At 42.9% G+C, this 23,938-nt stretch overlaps 1 protein-coding gene across 4 annotated transcripts in view; it reads right to left on the reverse strand.

The window, feature by feature from the left end:
- NALCN (sodium leak channel, non-selective) overlaps positions 1 to 23,938 on the reverse strand; it is a 1,011,261-nt gene that overhangs the window by 197,204 nt on the left and 790,119 nt on the right. For all 4 annotated transcript variants that reach the window (XM_075336708.1, XM_075336707.1, XM_075336706.1 and 1 more), the window contains 3 exons: positions 16,272 to 16,345; positions 10,966 to 11,067; positions 10,452 to 10,521 (listed from right to left, as the gene is read on the reverse strand). In XM_075336708.1, the coding sequence (XP_075192823.1) occupies positions 10,452 to 10,521; positions 10,966 to 11,067; positions 16,272 to 16,345 (246 nt within the window). The remainder of the gene's footprint in view (positions 1 to 10,451; positions 10,522 to 10,965; positions 11,068 to 16,271; positions 16,346 to 23,938) is intronic.

The raw sequence follows: 23,938 nt of genomic DNA on the forward strand, positions 1-23,938 counted from the left end.
TACAAACTTCTGAATTTTTTTTTCACTACTTAGTGAAAGTAAAACTATACATGTTTGGTACACACGTGGTCAAAATTGTTTGTACCCCTTTTTTTAATGAAAGAAAAACCCACTCTGGTTACAGAAATAACTTGAATCTGACAAAAGTAATAATAAATTAAAAATCTATGAAAATTAAAAAATGAACGTCAGACATTGCTTTTCTGCTTCCACAGAATTAAAAAAAAAAATAAAACTCATGAAATAGGCCTGACAGAAATGATGGTGCCCTTAACTTAATATTTAGTTGTGTGATGGTGGGATATGGAGGAGGTGTATCATGTTCCGCAGATTCCTATTTTAAGCTTGGTTCACTGTCCATTATTTGTACTGCTTGTGTGTACATTGTATTGTCTAGGTAATCACCCCCTATAGTGCAAGGTTATAGCTTCTTGAAGCGCTTCTATCCCTAGGTGTGGGGGGAGGTGGGCGTGGAATCCACCTACTGTAAACTCTCTGCTTACCTGGGGGATTTGTCAGTCTGTTTGAGAACTTCAAGAGTGAAGCAGGAAGATTTGATCCTCTGGAAGGGAAAAGCTGAGGCTGCGGCCAGCATGCCAGAGAGAATGTGAAAACCCCCCATTTGCCTGGAAAAGGACTGCTGGAGGATTGTGACTGATCCCCGGGACATTTATGCCATTACTGGACTAATTTTACCCTCTGTTTTGTGGATTATGTTATGGACCATTTGATTTGCTTGGAATAAATGCTCTTTGCATTGTACAGCCATCTCTCGCTCTGTTGATTGTGTGATATGGGAGAAGGACCCCGTCACAGGATGCACAACCTTTTGAGGCAATCACTGCAATCAAACAATTCCTGTAACTGTCAATGAGACGTCTGCACCTCTCTACAGGTATTTTGGCCCAATCCTCAAGAGCAAACTGCTCTAGTTGTCTCGTGTTTGACAGTTGACTTTTCCAGATGGCATGTTTCAGCTCTTTCCAAAGATGCACAATAGGATTTAGGTCAGGGCTCATAGAAGGCCACTTAATAAAAAGTCCAATGTTTTCTTCTTAGCCATTCCTGGGTGTTTTTAGCTGTGTATTTTGGGTTATTATCCTGTTGCGAGACCCATGATCTGTGAATGAGACCAAGCTTTCTGACACTTGCCAGCACATTTCTCTCTAGAATCCCTTGATTGTCTTGAGATTTCATTATACTCTGCACAGATTCAAGACACCCTGTGACAGATGCAGCAAAGCAGCCCCAGAGCATTACGGAGCCTCCTTCATGTTTCACAGTAAGGACAGTGTTCTTTTCTTGATATGCTTAATTTATCCATCTGTGAACATAGAGCTGATGTGCCTAATTAAAAAGTTCAATTTTTGTCTCATCTGTCTGTCATGCCTCCATAGAAATGCATATGTGATAAAGTTGCCTTGTGATAAAGTTAAGTTTTAGTTCTTGACATTGATACTGTCCAGTGAACTTATCCAATAGCGCCATCTGTTGACAATGTTTTCTTACTGCAGCTTGCTTATCTAGTTTCATTGTTACTGTGCAATGAAAATTGTCCCACCAAGGCTTATGTAGTTTCCCATCAGACCTTGCATAGGCTCTGCCCCCTTCTTTTTCTTCTGCAGCCATTTTAGTTACATGGACACAAATATTCTGCATGCTGATCATCTTTCCAGATCTCTGCTCTTTTTGTTTGCCTCTATATAGCCCAGTCGGTGAGTTATGATCCCCTGGCTAGGGCTCATCAAATTGTATAATGTAATTGCTCCGTTCTGCATGTTAATCCTGTCATTATAAATATTGTGTATTAGCAATGTTGTGCATTACACCACATGTCTTATATAATACTAATAATAATATTTTTATTCATTTATATAGCGCTATTAATTACACAGCGCTTTACATATCAAATTGAATGCTATGTAACGCAGATATGTTTACTTAGTATTTTCATTTATTTCTTGTAGTTTTACACTGATCTCATCAATAAAAGTTGTAAAGGACCCCCTGCGTCCGAGTCAATGCATCAATGGGAAAAAGTTCAGCTGTCTGTCAACTCGTTCTTCTAAAGCACAAAGTGAGGGTGCCAGAACACTGTCCATAAAACATTCTCCAAGAAGCTTTTATACTTGTCAACATGTAGTTTGGCAAATTCCAGTCTGGAATTTTTATGTTTTTTTTCCAACAATGGTGTCCTTCTTGGTCGTCTTCTATGAAGTCCACTTTGGCTCAAACAATGACAGATGGTGTGATCTGACACTGATGTCCCTTTATCTTGAAGTTCACCTTTAATCTCTTTAGAAGTTTTTCTGGGCTCTTTTGCTACTATTTGTATTATCCGTCTCTTTGATTTATCATCAATTTGCCTCCTGTGGCCACGTCCAGGAAGGTTGGCTACAGTCCCATTGATCTTAAATTTCTGAATAATATGTGCAACTGTAGTCACAGGAACATCAATCTGCTTGGAGATGGTCTCATAGCCTTTACCTTTAAGATGCTTGTCTATAATTTTCTTTCTAATCTCCTGAGACAACTCTTTCCTTCACTTCCTCTGGTCCATGTTTAGTGTGGTGCAGACCATGTCAACAAACAGCACAGTGAGTATTTGTAGCCATATATACAGGCCCACTGTCTGATTACAAGATTGTAGACACCTGTGATACTAATTAGTGGACATACCTTGATTTAACATGTCCTTTTTGTCACATTATTTTCAAGGGTACCATCATTTCTGTCCAGGCTTGTTTCATGACTTAAATTTTTTTAAAACTTCTGTGGAAGCATGGTTGAAAAGCAATGTCTGACTTGCATTTGTTCATTTTCATAGATTTTTAATTTATTATTACTTTTTAACTTTTGTCAGATTCAGTTATTTCTGTGACCATTGTGGGTTTTCTTTCATTAAATGAGGGGTACTAGCAATTTTGACCACGTGTGTATCTACAAACTTGTACTGACCTGGGGAATCATATTATCAGGTCAGTTTTGCCATATAGTGAACATGGTAAATAGTGATATTTGGCTTCACCAAACCAACATGGATATAAAAAAAAATAAATAAATCAGGTTCGTCTGCCGAACTTGACCTCAGACATTAAACCACATACAAGTCAAAGGGCACATGTAGTTTTGGGCTGTAAAATGGCCTTGGTAAGCGCTAGGGGCTACAGTTGGAAGTTAAATAGTAGCAAGAGCAGGATAGTTATACATACAGTGTTTCCTGGAAGGTCACACTGCAGTCAGACTCTCTTCAAGGAGGCATGGGCAGTGGTGAGAGCCAGCGAGCAAACCCGGGCAGGAGAATCCGTCGCTGAACTTTGGGTCCAAGTGCTGGAACTAACGAAGAGTATGGCCACCCTAACTAAGGTTGTACAGTCCCAGCAGGGGCCTACACAACCTGTTACTATTGAGTTGGCTACCAGTGCTGATGATATTCCGTGGCGATGGCAGGGGAAAAATGCATTGCTATCGGTTCTTGATCACTATGATTCCAACGGGCAGCCAATCTGCCGCCGCTGTGACAAAGCGGGGTACTATGCCCGAGGATATCCCACAAATGGACCAAACCTGGGGGCAGGAGGCGGCCTTCAGGAGCCAGCGATGAAGGAATAAGAATGCCAAAGTAAGGTCCTTCTAAATAGTTTGATTAGAAGATCTGATAAGTGTTGAATGGACAGCTGAGCCATCGGACTTGGGCGTGGCCAGGACATTTGCTTGTAAATAGTTGTACCAGTTGTGCCCCCTACCAGAATTAGCCAGACCCGAAAACCTGTCGGTGTGCTGAAGAGGAGAAGAAGGCTCCGGAAGGCTGTGAGCACATTCAGAACCTACATTGGGGGTTCAGGGCAGGTCCCCCATACAGTTGCTACAGAATGTTTGCACTTAAATGTAATTGCACTTGAATGTAATGTGAAAAGTTTTAAATTACATGACAAGTTTTATGTTGCTGACAATGTTTTATGCAGCATGAGAGTTTTATGCAAAGTGAAAATGTTTTATGTGAAGTGAAGGTCTTATGAGTAAGGGGAATGGTGAATTGCCCAAAAGTGATTGTCTAATGTTAATGTAGTATGCATTTGCAGTGTTAACTGGGTCCATTGATAAACGTGAAATTTGTAATGTTTGTAACGTTTTAGAGTCCGTACCTCACATAAAGGGAAGAAAAGTTGTTGTTATCATGATATACTAAATTTTGCAGTTTCCACTATGTCACTTTGTTTACAGCTGTTGTTTATGTGCTGTGATTCTCTGTGGGGGTGTGTGGTGACCTTGCGGCCTCAGGTGCCACAGGGTACCGCACCTCACCCGAGGTGCAGTATTCATCACAGATATGGAGGGGGTCGTCACTGGTAACAACCACAACCACACTCAACCAACAGATAACATGGGGATTCTGTCACTGGGACCGGGCTAGGGTAGGAAGGAGCTGGGGTAGCCATCACAAGGTATGGGACCTCATGCCCACTAGTTCAGGGACCCGGGAGGCGGGGCACCCACACAGGGGAAGTTAGGAGCCATGTCACAAACAACAGGCAGTTAGCACTGGACGGTGTCCGAGTCAGGTCGGACTGCAGAACGGACAAGCAAGCAAAGACACAGAAAGTTCGGGGCCCATGGTCTGGAGCCAGAGGCTTGACCTCGGTTCTTAGGAAAGAAGGAGGGTTCCAGGGTTCGCGGGGAGTGCAGAAGGCACCCGTGACCCATTTCACGGCGCAGGAGGTGGGGTGGAGGGAAACCATCAAAAGGTGACGCACAGAAGGAACAACCGGTCACGACCTGCGAAGTATCTGGGATCGGCTGAGGCCCATCACAGCGTTGTCTGGTGCTCCAACGGCAGTGTGTGACCAGTACATAAAAGACCTTGAACTGTTCCACCTGTGTCGTCCTGTTACTGCCAGCGCTCCCATCATCATGCTCCCACGCCTGAGCCCCACCACCATCCTCCCTGGGGCCACAGCTCTGCCTGTGGAGAGCTGAACCCTCCGAGCTGCGTTGTCATCCGCCCCAGCAGAGAAATCCCGTAGCAGCGGCTGATATTGGCCGCAAACCACAAGTGGCGTCACGAACAACTACTCCCATCATCCCCATCCCCAGCCTTTTATTGACACCCACCGCGACGTCCCAGGAGAAGAACCGCGGCCCAGTGACGAGTAACCCTCGACCCCGTGGACACGTTACTAAGGAAGCTCCATTATTGTAAAACCCATAACCATTAACCACAACAGTAAATATTACCAGAAAATCCCTAAAATGTCTTGAAGAATGAGCTACAAAAAATTACATTAGATTCATTCAGTTACAATTAAACTAACTGGCAGCAGATTTTCCAAGGTGTGAACATGGTCTTGACAGATTTCTCTGAACTTAATGGGCACTAAGTGCTAAAAAGCATAAAATGAATTTACATCATAATGTTAGATACAAAAAAAAATTAAGTTATATGAAACAGATCTTGCAGAGATTTCATAGTAAAAGTAATTGTAGTCAGTTTATCACAATGAAAATAAAAGGTTGGGCAAAGAGATCTTACAAAACAAGAATAACAAAATGCAATGTCACAACACACGGATAATGAACATTTTGAAATCATGGGATAGGCATTTGCATAAAAATATGCCATCAGTATGAATTGATGTCATAGGATAGGTGTACTGACTTATGTCTATGTCAGGTATAATAAATGACAGTAAATAATGTCATATCTAAAGGCTAAAGACCAAAGTGATGTCACAAAGCAGGCATAATAAGCAACATGATATTATAATGATAATAATTAGGGATGATCGAATACCTCAAATATTCAGCTTCGCGAATATTTTCCGAGTACCTCTCCGCTATTCGATGCGCAATATAAGTCAATGGGAAGCTCGAAAAGTACCGAATAGTTGTTATTCGTGTTTCCCATAGACTTACATTGCACATCGAATATTCGCGAATAGTCGAATAGCGGCGAGGTATTCGGAAAATATTCGCGAAGCCGAATAATTGAAGTATTCGATCATCCCTAATAATAATACATTGAGGTCACAATACAGGGATAATAAGCATAGCATCATAGGGCAATATTAATAATTCACCCAGTGATGTCACAGTTGAGGGATAAGAGGCATAGCATCAAAGTATAATGATTATAAAAAATACAGTGACGTCACAGCGCAGGGATGAAAAGCACAGCATCATATTACAGTGACAATGATTGTCATGGCTCCACTCTGGGGTTCAAACTGGTGATCTCTGGTGGTGGGTCAGTTTCCCTCTTGGTTGGAAAACTGCATGTTTTGTGTTGGTCCAACTGCTGAAGAATGTCTTGTCTTTCTTTCTCATGCTGTGCCTTTTTTGTTTAACTTCCATTCAGGTGTGTGCACTCTCTCGTTTGGATAGCCTAATTATATATTAGGAGGAGCTATTCATATTTACTACTCACATGTCTCAGTGCTGGCTACATTTCTGGATGGATTGTTGTCTGGAATCCCAGCTGCTCGGTTAAGGTTTTCTTACTACAACATTAATATTGCTATTCCCTGCAGTTTGCATGAATCCCTTCCCAGTTATCTCCTGTTTTGTTTAATGCAGGTTTGGGAGGGTTTCCACTTATCCTGTTAATTTTTTTTTTGGCTTCTTATATGCTACCATTGCTGTATGACTATATTTGCACATTCCTAGCCCTGTCTCTTACACTGTGCCTGAGTGCCCTTCATTTATGTTTATTGTTATTTTTGAGTTACACTTGGTTTATAGCTTAGGGTGCAGTTAGGACACTCAGGGTCTGCTGTCGACAGGTGAGGATGCCATTACATGATCTTATGTTGCCAACCTTCGCTATCAGGCACGGATAAATCAGGGTCAGATCTAGGGCAAGTTGTAGCCTGTTTTGGAACCTGTGTTTTTTTGGTTTTACATCTCCCCTGTATTGCATATCCCTGTGAGAGTATTAGACTACGTTCACACAGGACCAAAACCTGACCTTGTGGCAGGATGTCTCCTGGGAGTCATCTGCGGTTTTGGTACAGTTTTTTGTGGCGTTTTTACAGCGGTTTTTTTTTGTGATGTCAAGACCAGCAAGGGTTCAAGAGTACCCGAGTGCTGGGCCGGGCCGGTATTTCCCTGGATCCAGCACTCAGGTAGTAAAAAACAAAAAGGTAAAAGAAAAAAAAAAAGTAAAGCAAGCGCGCTATACTTACCAGTCTCCGATAGATGCTAGAGTGTATGGGCTCCTTTCAGGTATGATTTCTTCAACAGGCCCCTATCACACAGGGGGCAGGGGGGGGCAAAGCATGATTGTAGTGGAAGGGAGAAAACATGGCCAAGCTCACTAACCCAGCTGGTCACGCCTACTAACCTGGAAGGAGCCCATACTTTTTAGGATCAACTGTACCTGCTCCCGTGGCCCCTCCTACTTCTGGTACAGCTCATTAGCATCATGCATATTCACTGCTTCACCCCACGCCGTACTGGAATCTGCGGGTCTATAGTACAGTAAAAAATAAATAAATAAAAAAAAATTACGTAGGGTCCCCCCATATTATGATACCCAGCACAGATAAAACCTACATCCACAGGCTACAGCCCTGTTGTGAATGTTAGTTATGTTTTGGCTGCTGGGAGGCTCCCTCTGGTGGCCAGGAATGGTTTGGACTTGGACCAGGTGTGTTGTGCTGTGGGTGTTTCCTTTGCTAACTCTCTGCTTATTTAAATCCTGGTCTGATTGCAGGCTGTTGCCGGATGTCAGTTGTTCTTTGTATCTCCAGCCTGCTTAATCCTGCTCTACACCACATCTTCCCCAGATAAGTGCTTGCTCTTTATTTATTGTCTGGTTCTTTTGTTTATCTGGGTTTGTCATTTGCTGTGGTTATTTTCAGTTTATTCGCTTGCAGGGATTTTTTCCCCTCAGTGGCTTGTTGGGGAACTTCCTGCAGTTCTGTGTGGAGTATAGCTCCTTTGGGTCCATGTGTTTGTGGCTTGTTGACTTTGTTATGATTCTTGTTTTCTGTTCATTGGTATGACAAGGGCACCTGGTATAGGACGGAGTTCAGATCGTGCGATCTGAGGGCCTTTTTGTACTATCAGGAAGTTTGTATTTTGCAGGGTTTTTCTCTGGCCACCATCAGTCCCTTTCCTGTTCTTTCCTATTTTAGTCAGCAGGGGCATCACCTTTTGCTAATCCTGTCATCTACCTGTGTATTGTGTTTTTCCTATATCACCGCAGTCTTTGAATGTGGGGGGCTAGCTATTCTTGTCTATTTTCTGAGGCAGAGAGTTATTCATCTTTTCTACCTTTAGGATAGTTAGTTCTCCGGCTGAGTTCGCGGTGCTCAGGATGTTAGTTCACCCTTCGGCTACTTCTAGTTGTGATGGTTAGTAAGGGGATGGCGGCCAGATTAGTTGTCATGCTCTTGTCACCTTTTGCCAATGATTGTGGTGGTCTTCCATGGTTCCGGATCATAACACAGCCCCCAGCTGTGGGCTTTATCATAGCTGGGTATCAAAATAAGAGGGACCATATGCTGTTTTATTATTTAAATAAATAATTAAAAAAAAAACAGCGCGCAGTCCCTCTCAATATTGATACCTAGCCAAGATAAAGCCCACAGCTGGGGGCTTGTATTCTCAGGCTGGAGAGACCCAGCCTAAAAATAGCAGCCTGCAGCCACCTAGGATTGTTGCATCCATTAGATGCGACAATCCCAGCACTTTACCCGGCTCTTGCCGAATTGCCCTGGTGAGGTGGCAATAGGGGTAATAAGGGGTTAATCGCAGCTCATAGCTGTGACTCAGCCCTATATTGGTAATGGCAGGTGTCTATGAGACACCTCCCATCACCAATCGGTAATAAGTGACAAGAAATAAACACAAATACTGAAAAATCCTTTATTTTAAATAAAATACAAAAATCGCCCTCTTTCACCACTTTATTAACACCATAATCACCCCTGCAGCGCCGACGTAGACCACACGAGGTCCCACAGCGATTCAGCTCCGCTACATCTGAAGATCATAGCGCGCAGACATAGAATTCGACTGCCCACTGTGAGCTCTGGAGAATGAATGAGCCGCACGATCAGCGGTCACTTCACTCAGGTGATTCCCGGTCACAGCTGGCGATACCTGTGACCGTAAATAGCCTGAGCGAGGTCCCCACTGAATGCGTGGCTCACTCATTCTCTACGCTAGACCCGCAGACCGGGTCTGTGGTTGGTTGCAGTCAGATGCTGGGGGCGCGTCTGACTGCAACCAATCACAGATGAAAGCAGTGAATATGGAATGAGCGGAGAAGTGGAGGAATCGCAGGAGCGTACAGCCGCGCCGGGGATTCGGTAAATATAGCGCGCCTGCTCCAATCCCCCTATCCCCACCATCATTTAAGTGTCGGCCAGATACCCTGGATCAATTCCGGGTATCTAGTGACAGGTGGACTCGCAGGGTATCTGCGAGTCCTCCTGTCACTAGGATGAAAAACCATAGCAAAAGTGCTGAAAAGAATTGACATGTTCATTCTTTTCAGAACACAGCAAAATCATAAGTATTTCACAAAACCGTCAGGAAAAAATCCTGACGTGTTTGTGTATGTGTGTGTGCATGAAATTTCAGAAATCTCATAGACTTTGCAGGAACTGTAAAAAGCAGCGTTTTATTAGCATGGATTTGCATAAAACCAAGGCACATCCATAGCTAAAAAAGGCTGCAAAAATGCTGCAAAAACGCCCAATGTGAACATAGCCTTAGGGTTCGGTCTTAACAATGATAATGCACACAGTGATGTTATGGTACAGGGATAATAAGCATTAAATTACAATGATAATGCACACAATGACGTCATGGTACAGGAATAATAGGCATCATATTATAATGATAATACACACAGTGACATCATGGTACAGGGATAATAAGCATAATATTATAATGATAATACACACAGTGACATCATGGTACAGGGATAATAAGCATCATAGTATAATGATAATAATGCACACAGTGATGTCATGGTACAGGGATATTAAGCATCAAATTACAATGATAATACACACAGTGATGTCATGGTACAGGGATAATAAGCTTCATATTACAGTGATAATGCACACAGTGATGTCATGGTACAGGGATAATAGGCATCATATTATAATGATAATAGTACACACAGTGATGTCATAGTGCAAATATTTTGATCACAACTCCTACACCCTCACATATGTGTACCATTCGTAACAAATAACTCTTAAGCCCTGAAAGAAATGATTCATGATGATCTAAGCAATGTGTGCATGAGCATGTGAGGCCGACACCTGAAAAGGGTAAATCGTGGATAATCCCTATAGGGCTATCCATTTCTCCTATGTTACTCGTCAACAACAAATAAAATGCACAGTGACTCATAGAAAATAAAACAACGAACAGATGCTATTAGACTATACAACAATGCTTCCTATCAACAAAAGGGCAATGATGAAACTCACGTCTTGTGTTAGTGTTTCCAAAGATTTCCCCCTGCTGATTCTTTGACTGTTTGAGCCATGTCTTAGTGACCTGCAACAATCAACAAAATTGCATTGAATAACACTAAAGGGAAACAAGTTTGATCAAGCCTTGACTTGCAGGCATGGACAATGTCTGAAAAAGAAATAAAGAATGGGGCTCATGGCTAAGTGAGGCATTTCAAAAGAAAGTCACTTATAAAGGCTGGGGGTTAGAAGCTTACGTCCTTGTAAAATGATGTATAATCTGCTCGAACAAAGAAAACAATCTTTTCTTTGATCTTTAAATTGATAGTCCTGTTGCATGTGAAAAGAGTGACATTTATAATGACAAGTCTTGCGACAGTGTATTTAATGGGAGGTAATGTAGTAGTTATATTAGGTTCTGTAATGTGGTAATGTATGAAAAAGGATCAGAAAATGTGCTACTTTCTTTAGGTAGAAAGTGAAGGAAAAAAAAAACACAGGAAATGTGCTACTTTCTTCCTAAAGTTACCTTCTTTCTTGCCGTATATGATGTTGCACACTAAGGATTGATCTTTCCTTGGCAGGCTGCCCTTCAAAAGAGCCACTCAGCATGCGCTGCCTTGTGCATGCTCTGAAAGAAATGATTTGCAAAGGAAAATAAATTAGACTGTAAAACATGAAAAGATACAGAGACTCAGTAGTCTGCTAGAAGATATTACAAATGGAAACATATATTTTATGCCATATGGGTCACAAAAATATCCAGCACCAAAAAAGGAGGCAGGATAGTTTTCTTTTCCTTTTCAAGACTGTATTTCTAACTTTATGCTGCACAGCAATACAAACAGCAAAGGTTTTTAAAGCATAAAGTTGGTATTACATCTCTATGAATTATTTCCACACTTCTTATTACTGTATGTTAAAACAATTTAAAATTAAGAGTAAGTCCCTTTTCCATAAACCCTAGTACATAAAATGGGGGCCCCCTTTCTGAAACCCATTTGCTATGATTTAATGACGCTACTACTCTGGCCATCTCATCAATGTATAGTATTTATTACATGGACAGCCATTTATATAAATAGCAGAGAAATACTCCATAACATGGAATGAAAATGTATGGTCAAAAAAAGATTTTAGAAGTGTTTTCAGGAAAGAACTTGTTTTCATGAGACAACCCCTTTATCATTTGAAACCAGATAGATGGAGGACTGTTTCCAAATAATTAAGGCTTTTTTTTAAGAACTACACATTTCATTTTGACTTGCTATCAGTGGAGACACAAGTAACTAATTGTATTACCCTAAAAAGTTCATTTTGTATTCATTGCTGAAGTAGACGTAAAGAGGTATCACTTGAATATTCTTTAACTTAGTAATCCATGGGAGTACAACCATGGACCAGCACGGATCCTGAGAATGAATGGACTGACACACCGCTTTTGTGTTGTATCCCTTTCACAGTTTTTCCTATGTAAAGTGGTGTTCCTGCCACCTGTTACAGCATAGCCCAATTCAAGTAAACAAGTCTGGTTGCAGACACCTGCACTGTTGTGCAGGGTAACGTTAATAAGGGGGCACAGCATTGAAAAAGTGCTGTAGTACCTCTGTTCTTGTGATTGGTTGGGGTTCCGGAGGGCAAACCCCCAAAATCATTCAGTAAAGCGGGCTTTACATGCTGCGATCTCGCTAGCGAGATCGCAAGCGATCGTGCCCGCCCCCGTCGGTTGTGCGACAGGGCAAATTGCTGCCCGTGCCGCACAACCTCGCTTAACCCCATCACTCGCACTTACCTACCCTGCGACGTCGCTCTGGCCGGCGAACCCCCTCCTTTCTAAGGGGGGCGGTTCATGTGGCGTCACAGTGACGTCACACGGCAGGCGTCCAATAGAAGCGGAGGGTCGGAGATGAGTGGAACGTAACATCCCGCCCACCTCCTTCCGCATTGCTGGTGGAGGCAGGTAAGGAGATGTTCGTCGCTCCTGCGGTGTCACACATAGCAATGTGTGCTGCCGCAGGAACGACGAACAATATCGCTAATAAGCAGAAAATGATTTTTTTGTTTCAGAACGACCTCTCCGCGGCAAAAGATTTTGACCGCTTTTGTGATCGTTTACGGTCGCTTATAAGTGTCACACACTGCGATATTGTTAATGACGCCGGATCTGCGTCACAAACACTGTGACCCCGACGATAATTCATTAACGATATCGTAGCGTGTAAAGCCCGCTTAAGATGTTGTCAGAAAGATAATGTGGGGTTTGAGACAGTCTTGCTACTAACACTTTTTGGTATAATGGTATATATATGAATATACATATATACACTACTCACAAAATGTTAGGGGTATTTGGCTTTCGGGTGAAATTTCAGGATGATCCTAAAATGTCCTCTAACCTTTTCAGGTGAATTTAATGTGACCTTCTCCACACGTTTGAATGCACATGTCTAATGATGAAGTACTTATTGGATAACTTGCTGTTCTCTAAAAAGGAGTTTACTGGCAAAACTCCCATGTTTGTTCCATGAGTTGCCTAATAATCATCAGGGTTTAATTAGACTTGTTATTTAAACAGTCCTCCTCCTTATGCTGTTCACATTTTGACATGATGAGACCAAGATGACACCCAACAATTGATCAACAATACCTCACTATTGCGAAGCTTCAAGAAGGATGTGCTAAGGTGGAGATGGCCACTGAGCTTAGAGTGTCACAGAGTCACAGAGTCATCAGCAGGTTGCAACAGAGCTAGCGAGAGACTGGAAGAGTCACAGAAAGGCACAGAATTGGACGTACTTTGGCCACATCTCACAATGATGACTGCTTCAATGTGAACAATGCCCTTTGGAACCGGATGATGAATGCTACAAAACTCCAGGAAAATTTGAGGGAAGTGAGATGCACCCAAGTGTCACGTCAGATCATTTAAAACAGTTTACATCAGCATAGTCTGTCTGCTTGAAAACCTGCAAGGATACCTAACCACACCACCAGGCACAGATGTCATCGTCTTGTTGGATGAGGGACCAGTGTGCTTCAGTGCTGTTCACTAATCAAAGTCGATTCACACTGAATAGAAATGATGGCTCCAAACATGTTGGAGACGTCAAGGAGAGCGCTATGCATCAGCCACTGTTGTCACCAGATGAGCACTGAGGGTGATGATGTTACATTGTGGGTTGGTGTGTTTATTAAAAACAGAAATGTCCTACACTTTGTGAATGGTTAAATAAAATTAAAAAACAAGAGGACAAAGTGGATCATATGCAAAAATATCAAATGTATTTAATAGATAATACAGAGATCAGACCCCTCACGGTCTGATGAAGCGTGTTACTCTAAAAACGCGAAACGCGCGTTACCCTTCTTAGGGGGGTCCCCAGACCTTTGTTTTCTGCACTGCTGGCACTTTATGTTGTGATCTTTTGGCAACTAGGCTGTATTGGGTATGTCACTTGTACTTACTTTGTATTGACATTGTACTGCTTTATTTTACCCTATTTGCCTATGCAGCCTCCTACTATGTTACCATGTTTTAACAGCATTTTGTAACAGATTGTATTGTGTGTGCCGGCAAGTTTTCATGCCCCTTTTTCCTTCTCCATGATATTTTTTGTACTTATAATCTCTGTATTATCTATTAAATACATTTGATATTTTTGCATATGATCCACTTTGTCCTCCTGTTTTTTAATTGATCTTTGTGGTTTGCATTTACTTCCACGGTTTGCCTTCAAAGGCTTTTTCCGTGGTTCCTTTTCTCTCTTTAATTGAGATCATGCTTTTGCCTTGATGGATTTCTTTTGTATTCTAACTTTGTGAATGGTACAGTGACAAGCCCCTATTACTTGAATAATATCATTAATCCAGTCATTGTGCCTCTGCATGAACATAAGCCTAATTTCATCTTCATGGACAACAATGCTCCATCTCATCCATGTTGCATCATAAAGGAATGGCTGCTCTGCTGGAGACTGGGGTACCTCAAATAGAGTGCCCTGCACTTTTTCTAGACCTGAATTCCTTAGAAAACCTATGGCATCAGCTTAGTTGCCATTTAGAGGTCCGTAACTATGTACCCCAGAGCCTCAATGACCTGAGGGCCGCCATTCAAGAAGAGTGGAATGTCATGCCTCAGCAGACAATAACTCGACTTGTCAACAGTATGAGATGTTGATGCTCAATGCCACATGATAAAGTATAGAGACTGACTTTTTTGGGGGTGCATACCCACCACTGTTGTTGGCTGTGTGATATTGTGGGTTCTGTATCATCTTGTGTAGGTTCGTATTTTAGGAGCCTTGCTGCATTCATGCTGTGTATTCCTTGTCTTGTCTGCAGGTTAACTAGCTCAGCTCAGTTACCATTTGCTTGCCTTTTATGGACATTGTCCTGTTTGCAGGTTAATCACCCCCTGCCGGGCTTTTGTTCCTAAGTCTGGGGGAGGGGGGCATGGAATCCAACCAACCTCTCTGTTTACCCTGGGGATTATTCAGTCTAGAGAAGGACAAGAGACAAGCAGGAAGATTCATCCTCTGGAGGAGAAGCTGGGGCTACAGGCAGCACCCCAGACAGCTGTTGAGAATCCCCAATTTCCCTGGAAAAGGACTGCTGGAGGATTGTGACTGATCCCTGGAACATTTATCCCATTACTAGACTACTTTATCCTCTGTCTGTGTGGTGGACTATTTTATGGACCTTCTGGATTGCATGGAATAAATGTTCTTTGAATTGTTCACACATCTCTCGCTCTGTTGATTGTGTGATATCGGAGAAGGACCCAGTGACATTGGCTTTTGTTTCAATAAATTGTTCAGAGAAAAGAATACTTTTATTTACTGGCTTGGACCAAGATGTACTGTGCACTAGTCGTACAGGTGGGTCTTCGGGGCTTCTCCCCGCCCGCTGACAGCAACTGACAGGTCTTTTCCTATATGTCCACATAGGCAAAGTCCTGTCAGTCACAGGGGACCCACCTGTACTGTGCACAGGGGCGGCTATTAAAAGCATGTTTTTCTCTGAAATGCTGCAGCATTTCAGAGTGAAACTTATCTGGCTCTGATCATACTGCCAGCTCCTGATAGACACGGTAATGGCAGCATGTATCAGCTGACAGGTTAAAAAAACGCTACATATTGCAGTTTTTTTATTTCACTGACCAGTTTTGCTGTAGAACAGGTGAAAAATCTGGATGACACCTGAATCCATTGAAACATCAGTTTTAGAACAAAAAAATACCTGATACTGATATCCTGGATGTATGGATATTTGGTTTTTGTCTAAGACTCATAGAGCTACATTACAATACTAGCAAAACTGCTTGGGCAACACATACTATTACAAACACCCCCTATACTTAGATATCTAAAATTATTAAATATATTGAAATAGAGCCAGAATTTCAGGACCTTCTTAATGATCAAAATCCACTTATCAGTGAGTCTCTTTAATGCTATCAGAGCTCCTGGATCTCCCCCTGAGAAGGGGCTATCACAGCTGCTCACTGTTGCCCTGAGGCAGCCAGCCACATCTGAGCCAAGCAGGAGCCACATTTAAAGATTAACTTTCTCACTATCATCAAAGAGGCTGGTTCTGAGCCCAAATTTAGGGCTTCCATTAAATGTCACCAAGTGGACTTTATATCACAGTAGCCATCATTTCATTATACTATACAAAAATATCTAAAGATGCTTTATATAAATCTAATTTAGAATGCACCACCATAAAGGAAAAGACTGAAGTAACTTTTTTTGATTTGGAACACTTAGATAATAAAGAAATAACCTAGGAAAATATTTCAGTATTTTATGCAGCTTTCTTTTAAATAACTTTTACCTCAGGATTTTATTTACTGCCGTTTCCTTTTCCAGCAGATTTCTTGCTCTGATACTGAAAACGGACTTGCGCAGCTGCAAAAAAGAAAAAAAGAACGTACAAATAACCCAAAATAAAATCAATTTCCATCCACTCAAAAACATGAAAATGAGAAACTAACTCATATTTACTGTAGAAATGTTGATATATACCAGGATGAGGAATATATATATATATATATATTGTCCCCCATTCTTTGCCCGTCCTGGTATATATGTCCCCCATCTTGGTATATATGGTCCCCAACCTAATATATATATCTCCCATCCTGGTATAAATGTCCCCCATCATGGTCTCAACCTCGTATACAGTGACAGCCAAAATGGTAACAATGTTTTGAACTTTTGACTTTCAGGCTCCTTATCTCATCATCCACTACATCTTTGCGCATGAGACTATCTTCAATTTATAGTTTCATCTTGGCTATCTCATACATAAATTTGACTTGCAACTATTTAAAATAGGATTAGTTATGCAGACTTTTGTCCTGTCACTGCATTGTTAATGTTTTGCACCTGCTGGTGTAAAAAAAGTTCTTCATGTACACTACAAATTACAACCTATTCTCAAATTCCCTAATAGCTCAGTGTTTTATTATGAAGATTTCCAAGCAAAAGGTCACTGGTTCGAATGAAAATGCAGTCATGAAGAAGATTTCTAAAGAAAGGAGAAACAGCATCATCTATTTCATAGATAAAAGTCTGTCAGCGATGATAATTTCCAAACTGCATTATATGAGTGCCATCACAGTTGAAAGAATGCAAAATGAAGTCTGTCCAATCCAAGAGGTGGATGTTCAGACAAAATATCAGAGTCAAAAAGTCAGCTCATCAGAAGGTCTATGAGTTCTGGTGGGACAAACACAGCAGTAAGTTGACTCATATGCTTAGTAATAGTGAGTTCACATATGCAAGCACCGTGTGTCACGCTGTACTCTAAGATGTACAATAGCAGTACAGCGCAGTAATGTGGGACTGAGAGGATTCCTGAAACTATCTGAGAAGGTAGTTAGCTTGTAAACCACTAGAGGGCGTAAAAATGGAGGAAACGTATGAGTAGGGAATTCCCTAGCAGAGGTAATACTAGTCAAGCCCACCAGATGGCAGTAGAATCGTCAGAAAGCCGTGTCACAACATGAGGTCTTGTAAATACACAAGGGCAAAGTCTAAACATAGTCAGAGGGAAGCCAATAGTCAGTAGCCGGGAAATCAGAGCCTAGAAGCGAGGGGGAGTGGGAAGACAAGACAGAATTAAGGTATAAGGAACGAACAGGGAGACAGCGGGAGAGACACTGATGGAAACAGACAACAGAGGAGGTTAACAGGTCAGGTGAACACGGAGGTCAGGAGGGGGCAGGGCAGACAACAGGTCACTCAAGAGCAGAACACAGCAGAGCCAATATCACTGGCGAAGTCCAAGAGAAACAGTGCCCTAATAAAGCAGCCTGACCTCCAGAACGAGGCAGGAAGGATTAACCCCTAACATGACCTGCATCAGAAGTGAAACTAAAAAAAGGCTCAGTTCCAGCTGAGCCAGGAGTCAATCATGACACCGTGTGATTCACATTACACAAGTCTGGAATGGTGGCCTGAAAATGGTGAAGAAGCCTCAACTTCAGGATTATAATAAGAAGCGTCATCTCAAGTTTGCAAAGTAGTATGAAAAGTGGACAGTAGAAGATTGGAAACTTTCCTCGCCAGGATTTAACAATTGACCATTTTACAGCTAGTTGTCTGACTGCTGTATCAGCTATATGCCTGACTACCTTATCTGTTAATTCTCTGACCACTGTATCTACTATTTATCTTAAAGGGAATCTGTCAGTAGGTTATTGCTATATAATCTGCACCAGCATAATATAAAACAAGAAAGCCTGAATCCAGCAATGTATCACTTACTGGACTACTTGGTGCCATTTTGATGCTTGTTTGTCTGAAGAAGGTTTAAAGCTGGGTTCACACATAGTTACGTCACCATTTTCTGTGACATAACAGCGACCTTGTAAGTCGCTGTTATGATCGCTGCTTAGCTGTCAAACACAGCGACGCCGCAGCGATCATAACGTCGCTACATGTGCAAAGAGCAGGGAGCCGCCCACACTGCTTAGCGCTGGCTCCTTGCTCTCCTAGCTACAGTACACATCGGGTTAATTAACCCGATGTGTACTGCAGCTACATGTCACAGTGCAGAGAGCAGGGAGCCGCGCACACTGCTTAGCACTGGCTCCTTGCTCTCCTAGCTACAGTACACATAGGGTTAATTACCCGATGCGTACTGCAGCTACATGTGCACAGAGCAGGAGCCGGCACTAGCAGCAAGAGCGGCGGAGGCTGGTAACGAAGGTAAATATCGGGTAACCAGGGAAAGGTCTTCCCTTGGTTACCCGATGTTTACAGTGGTTACAGCTTTCCGCAGCTGCCAGACGCCGGCTCCTGCTCCCTGCTCGCTTCATTTCGTCGCTCTCTCGCTGTCACACACAGTGATGTGTGCTTCACAGCGGGAGAGCGATGACGAAAAAATGAAGCAGGACATTCAGCAACGAGCAACGACCTCACAGCAGGGGCCAGCTCATTGCTAGATGTCACACACAGCGACGGGACGTCGCTGCAATGTCACATAAAATGGTGACGTAGCAGCGACGTCGTTGTCGTCGTCGCTGTGTGTGACACCACCTTAACAGAGCCAAGTCTTCTGAGCTATGTATAACCTTGCCCACACGTCTGACTGGCAGCTTCCTGTGTAGCCTGTGTTTTGTTAAGGCTCAGTCACACTAAACAACTTACCAGCGATCCCAACAACGATACAACCTGATAGGGATCGCTCGTAAGTTGCTAGGAGGTCGCTGGTGAGATGTCACACTAAGCGACGCTCCAGCGATCCCACCAGCAACCTGACCTGGCAGGGATCACTGGAGCGTCGCTACACGGGTTGCTGGTGAGCGTGTCACACAGGCAGATCTCACCAGCAACCAGTGACCAGCCCCCAGCGCCGCGTGGAAGCGATGCTGCGCTTGGTAACTAAGGTAAATATCGGGTAACCAACCCGATATTTACCTTGGTTACCAGCGCACACCGCTTAGCGCTGGCTCCCTGCACACCTAGCCACAGTACACATCGGGTTAATTACCCGATGTGTACTCTGCTACGTGTGCAGGCAGCAGGAGCCGGCTTCTGCGGACGCTTGTAACCACAGTAAACATAGGGTAACCAAGAAGCCCTTACCTTGGTTACCCGATATTTACCTTCATTACCAGCGTCCGCCGCTCTCAGCTGTCAGCGCTGGCTCCTGTTCTCTGCACTCCTAGCCACAGTACACATCAGGTTAATTACCCCATGTGTACTCCAGCTACGTGTGCAGAGAACAGGAGCTGGCACTGGCAGTGGGAGAGCGGCGGACGCTGGTAACGAAGGTAAACATCGGGTAACCAAGGTAAGGGCTTCTTGGTTACCCGATGTTTACTGTGGTTACCAGCGTCCGCAGAAGCCGGCTCCTGCTGCCTGCACATTTAGTTGTTGCTCTGTTGCTGTCACACACAACGATGTGTGCTTCACAGCGGGAGAGCAACAACTAAAAAATGGCCCAGGACATTCAGCAACAACCAGCGACCTCACAGCAGGGGCCAGGTTGTTGCTGGATGTCACACACAGCAACATCGCTAGCAACGTCACAAAAGTTGTTCCTTAGCAGCGATGTTGCTAGCGATGTTGATTAGTGTGACGTGGCCTTTAGAAAGCTGCCAATAAGGGGTGGGGGAGGGGGTTAACACAGATTAGCTAGACTTGTCCACAAGTGAGATGTAGTCCTGTAGTGTTAATATTCTGCTGATAAAATACTGATTGAATTGACATTAAAGAACATGGCCTAATAATTGACAAATCCTTTGTAATTAGGCTCTTGTGCCCTATGATATGCTAATCTCAGAATAAATAGCAAAAACCTGTTGACAGATTCCCTTTCGATGTATCTGCTATTTATTTGAGGCTGCTGTATAAGTCATTAATTTCACTGTTACTTTTGCTATTTAGCTGGCTGCTGTATCTGCTACTTATCTCAATGCTGTATCTGCAATATATTTCACAGCTGTATAAGTTATTTATTTCACTGCTGACTCTATTCATCTTAAAGGGAATTTGTTAGCAGGTTTTTGGGATGTAATCTGAAAATATAGTTTTTATTTTTGTCCTGAAGAAGTGGACTGGATGCCTGAAATGTGTAGACCTATGAAATAAAAGAATTGTATTAATAATCAACAATTTCTTAATTCGGCGGCAACGAGGCATTAACCCCCCTTCTCCTCTCTAGCACCGAAGATTCTGTATTAGGCACCTACTTCCAACACTCCTTGCCCAAACATTTGTCCCTAGTTGCTCATCTGCTAGCTTCTTGTTCTTGGATTTACTTGTATGGTCTCTTCTGTGTTTGAGGCCCCCTTCACACGCACGTGTCTCCGGTACGTGTTAGGTCCGTGCCCGCATGTACCGGAGACACGGGCACACGTAAACCCATTAAAATCAATGGGTTTATGTTATCACACGTGTTCAGCCATTGGCCCGTGCCTCCGTGTGGAGCACACGTGAGCCCGTGTGCTCCATACGGAGACATGTCTGTTTTTCTCTGGCAGCACGGGTGTCACACGGCCCGCATACGGACCACACGGATGTATTGTGGATTCGGTCCCGTATGCCACACGCCGGAGAAAACTCACGTGTCAGAGAAAAAAAATAACAAATCTTTACTCACCTTCTCCAGCCCTCCTGTCTCTGCCGCTGCTGTCACTTGCTTCCGACCGCCGCTCATTATGCTCATTTAATATTCACTTCACTGCGGCCGGAAGCAGCAGCAGCGGGGAGTCGGCAGGGCTGGAGACCAAAGATCAGCACCACGGACAGCGACGCCAGGGACAGGTGACTTGAAAGTTCTCGTTCTCCGTGTGTTATCACGGATAACACACGAAGAACACACGTAGTGCCATAAACACAGCTCACAGAGGGGAAAACACACCTTTGACACATCCGTGAAACACGTGCGTGATTTACATGAACGTGTGAAGGGGGCCTGACACAGCCTGTTTATTCGTCCCATCTGATCTCTTTGCTCCTGAGAACAATCTATTTTTTTTATCTTAATATTGTATATGTTATTTTTGTAATGCTGCCTGCAACTGACTGCTATAGCTCATATTTATCTGACTGCTGTATACGGTTTTATCGGATCATTATATTACTGCTATATCTGCTATTATATCTTTATGTATTTAACGGCTTTATTTTCTATTTATCTGACTGCTGAATTTGTTTGTTATTTATCTGACTGCGGTATGAGCCATTTACCTGACCCTCTTATCCCGCTATTCATCTGACCTCTATATACTTTTTTTATATGAATGCTTTATCTGCTATTACAGTTGTTATAATTTAGCTTTGGATGCAGCCTACCTTATCAATTTGCTATATAGCTAAACTCTATATAATCTATTTTCCCAACTTGTGAATCCAGTATTCATCAGACCTGTGTAACCACTATTTATCTGACATGTGTATCCGCCATGAATCTGACAGCAGCACTGAATGATTGAACACTGAATCTGCTATTTATTTGACCATTATATCTGGCACTGCTCGTGAATTACTGCATTTACAGTGGGTTTACCAAAGTATTGATATTCCCCTGTTACTATGTTTATGTTAACAGGCCTTTGAGCATAAATGCAATATGATTTTCTCTTCTGCAAGATTTATGGATCACCATTAGAATGACCCCTGTAAATGACCGAGAAAATCAACCGTCTGTACAGATGACATTGATAGTTTGGGTTGTTTGTATGGCAATAAGCTGCGGCTATTAACACTAGATTGACTAGGAAGACTCAGTTCTAAACAGGCTCTCTATGACAGAAAGGTCAGGGGTATTTAAATCTGTTATCAATCTTTCACTAATTGCATACTGAACTTTCAAAGCCATGGTTACCCTGACATCATTTAGTAGGATTTTACCTCTGAATCACAAGAATGAGTGGGAAGATTGATTGAGGTCACAAGCGGCTTGACGGTGCATGTATTATGCTTTAGCATTCACAATCAGTGTGATTGAAACACATACAATAACCTAATTAAAATGATTCAATTTAGTGCTTTGCTGGCAATAAAAAAATATTTCTAAATATAAAGTATTTGGAATGAAGCTATCACATAATAATCAAGAAATATCCCACAATCATCAGAATGACTGTTACATTTTATGATGAAACCCCCGAAGGATATACTTTGATTATCAAAACACTGATAGAACCATCTGCCAATGCTTGTTATCAACAGGAAGCAGGACAAGCTGCTCAGCATTCTCCAAATGTGTTTGTGTGGATTATGGGACTTAACATTAGCCATCTTCTGTGTCAACTGTAGAAAAATGTGAGCCGAATACTTACATTATTAGCCTTGAATTATTAGCTTACACACAATGCAGCACTCCAGTCACATAGCAGACAGAGTTATTAAGAAGTTTGTGCAAAATAATAATTGGGTAATTCACTTTATGACTGGAGACCTTTAGGCCTTAAGGCCCTGTTATACGCGACGACATCGCTAACGAGATGTCGTTGGTTCACGGAATTCGTGACGGCCATCCGGCCTCGTTAACGACGTCGTTGCATGTGACACATACGAACGACCGCTAACGATCACAAATACTCACCTGATCGTTGACACGTCGTTCAAATCCCAAATATCGTTGATGGTGCTGGATGCAGGTTGTTCGTCGTTCCTGAGTCAGCACACATCGTTACGTGTGACACCCCAGGAACGACGAACAACACCGTACCTGCGTCCTCCGGCACGAACCGCCCCCTTAGAAAAGAGGCAGTTAGCCGGCCACAACGGCGTCGTTAGGCAGGTAAGTACGTGTGACGGGGACTAGCGATATTGTGCACCACGGGTGGCGATTTGCCCGTGACGCACAAACGACGGGGGTGGGTGCTTTCATGAGCGACATCGCTAGCGATGTAGCTGCGTGTAAAGCCCCCTTAAGTCACACGTGTTGGATTTGGCAGAGTTTTTCTCAATGATAAATGATACTAAAATTTGTGTCAAATCGAAAAATAAATGTGCATCACACATGTGTTAGGGGTTTTAGCAATCCCTGCCAACCTACAACAGGAAAATTTCTGGCATTGCCACGGATTAAAGAAATCTGGCTTAGTCTGTGTGCGCACGTCTGCCTGTTGCATGCTTTTACGCTGCATTTAGAACTGCAGCGTAACTGCAAGCATCCTGCGTCCCTAGCACAATCTATGAAGATTGTGCATAATCCATCCACATGTTGCATTTGAGAGCGCAGCGTTTCGGATGCTGAAATTTTGATCCAAAACGTCGCATTCTAAAAAGCAACATGTCACTTCTTTTGTGCGTTCCGGATGCTTTTCCCACTCTGTCTATGGCAGAGCAAGCATCCAGAACGCATGAATTCTGCATGAATTCTGAATTCAACAATGCATTCAGACTGCAGCTTTTTGGCTGCGTTCTGAAACGCATGAACGCTGCGGTAGATTTGGCACAGCAGAACGCAGACGTGCGCAAATACCCTTAAGGCCGCTTTACACGCTGCAATATCATTACTGATATCGCTAGCGTGCG

This window comes from Anomaloglossus baeobatrachus, chromosome 2 (assembly GCF_048569485.1).
Source record: "Anomaloglossus baeobatrachus isolate aAnoBae1 chromosome 2, aAnoBae1.hap1, whole genome shotgun sequence".
In the NCBI taxonomy this organism is placed as follows: domain Eukaryota; kingdom Metazoa; phylum Chordata; class Amphibia; order Anura; family Aromobatidae; genus Anomaloglossus; species Anomaloglossus baeobatrachus.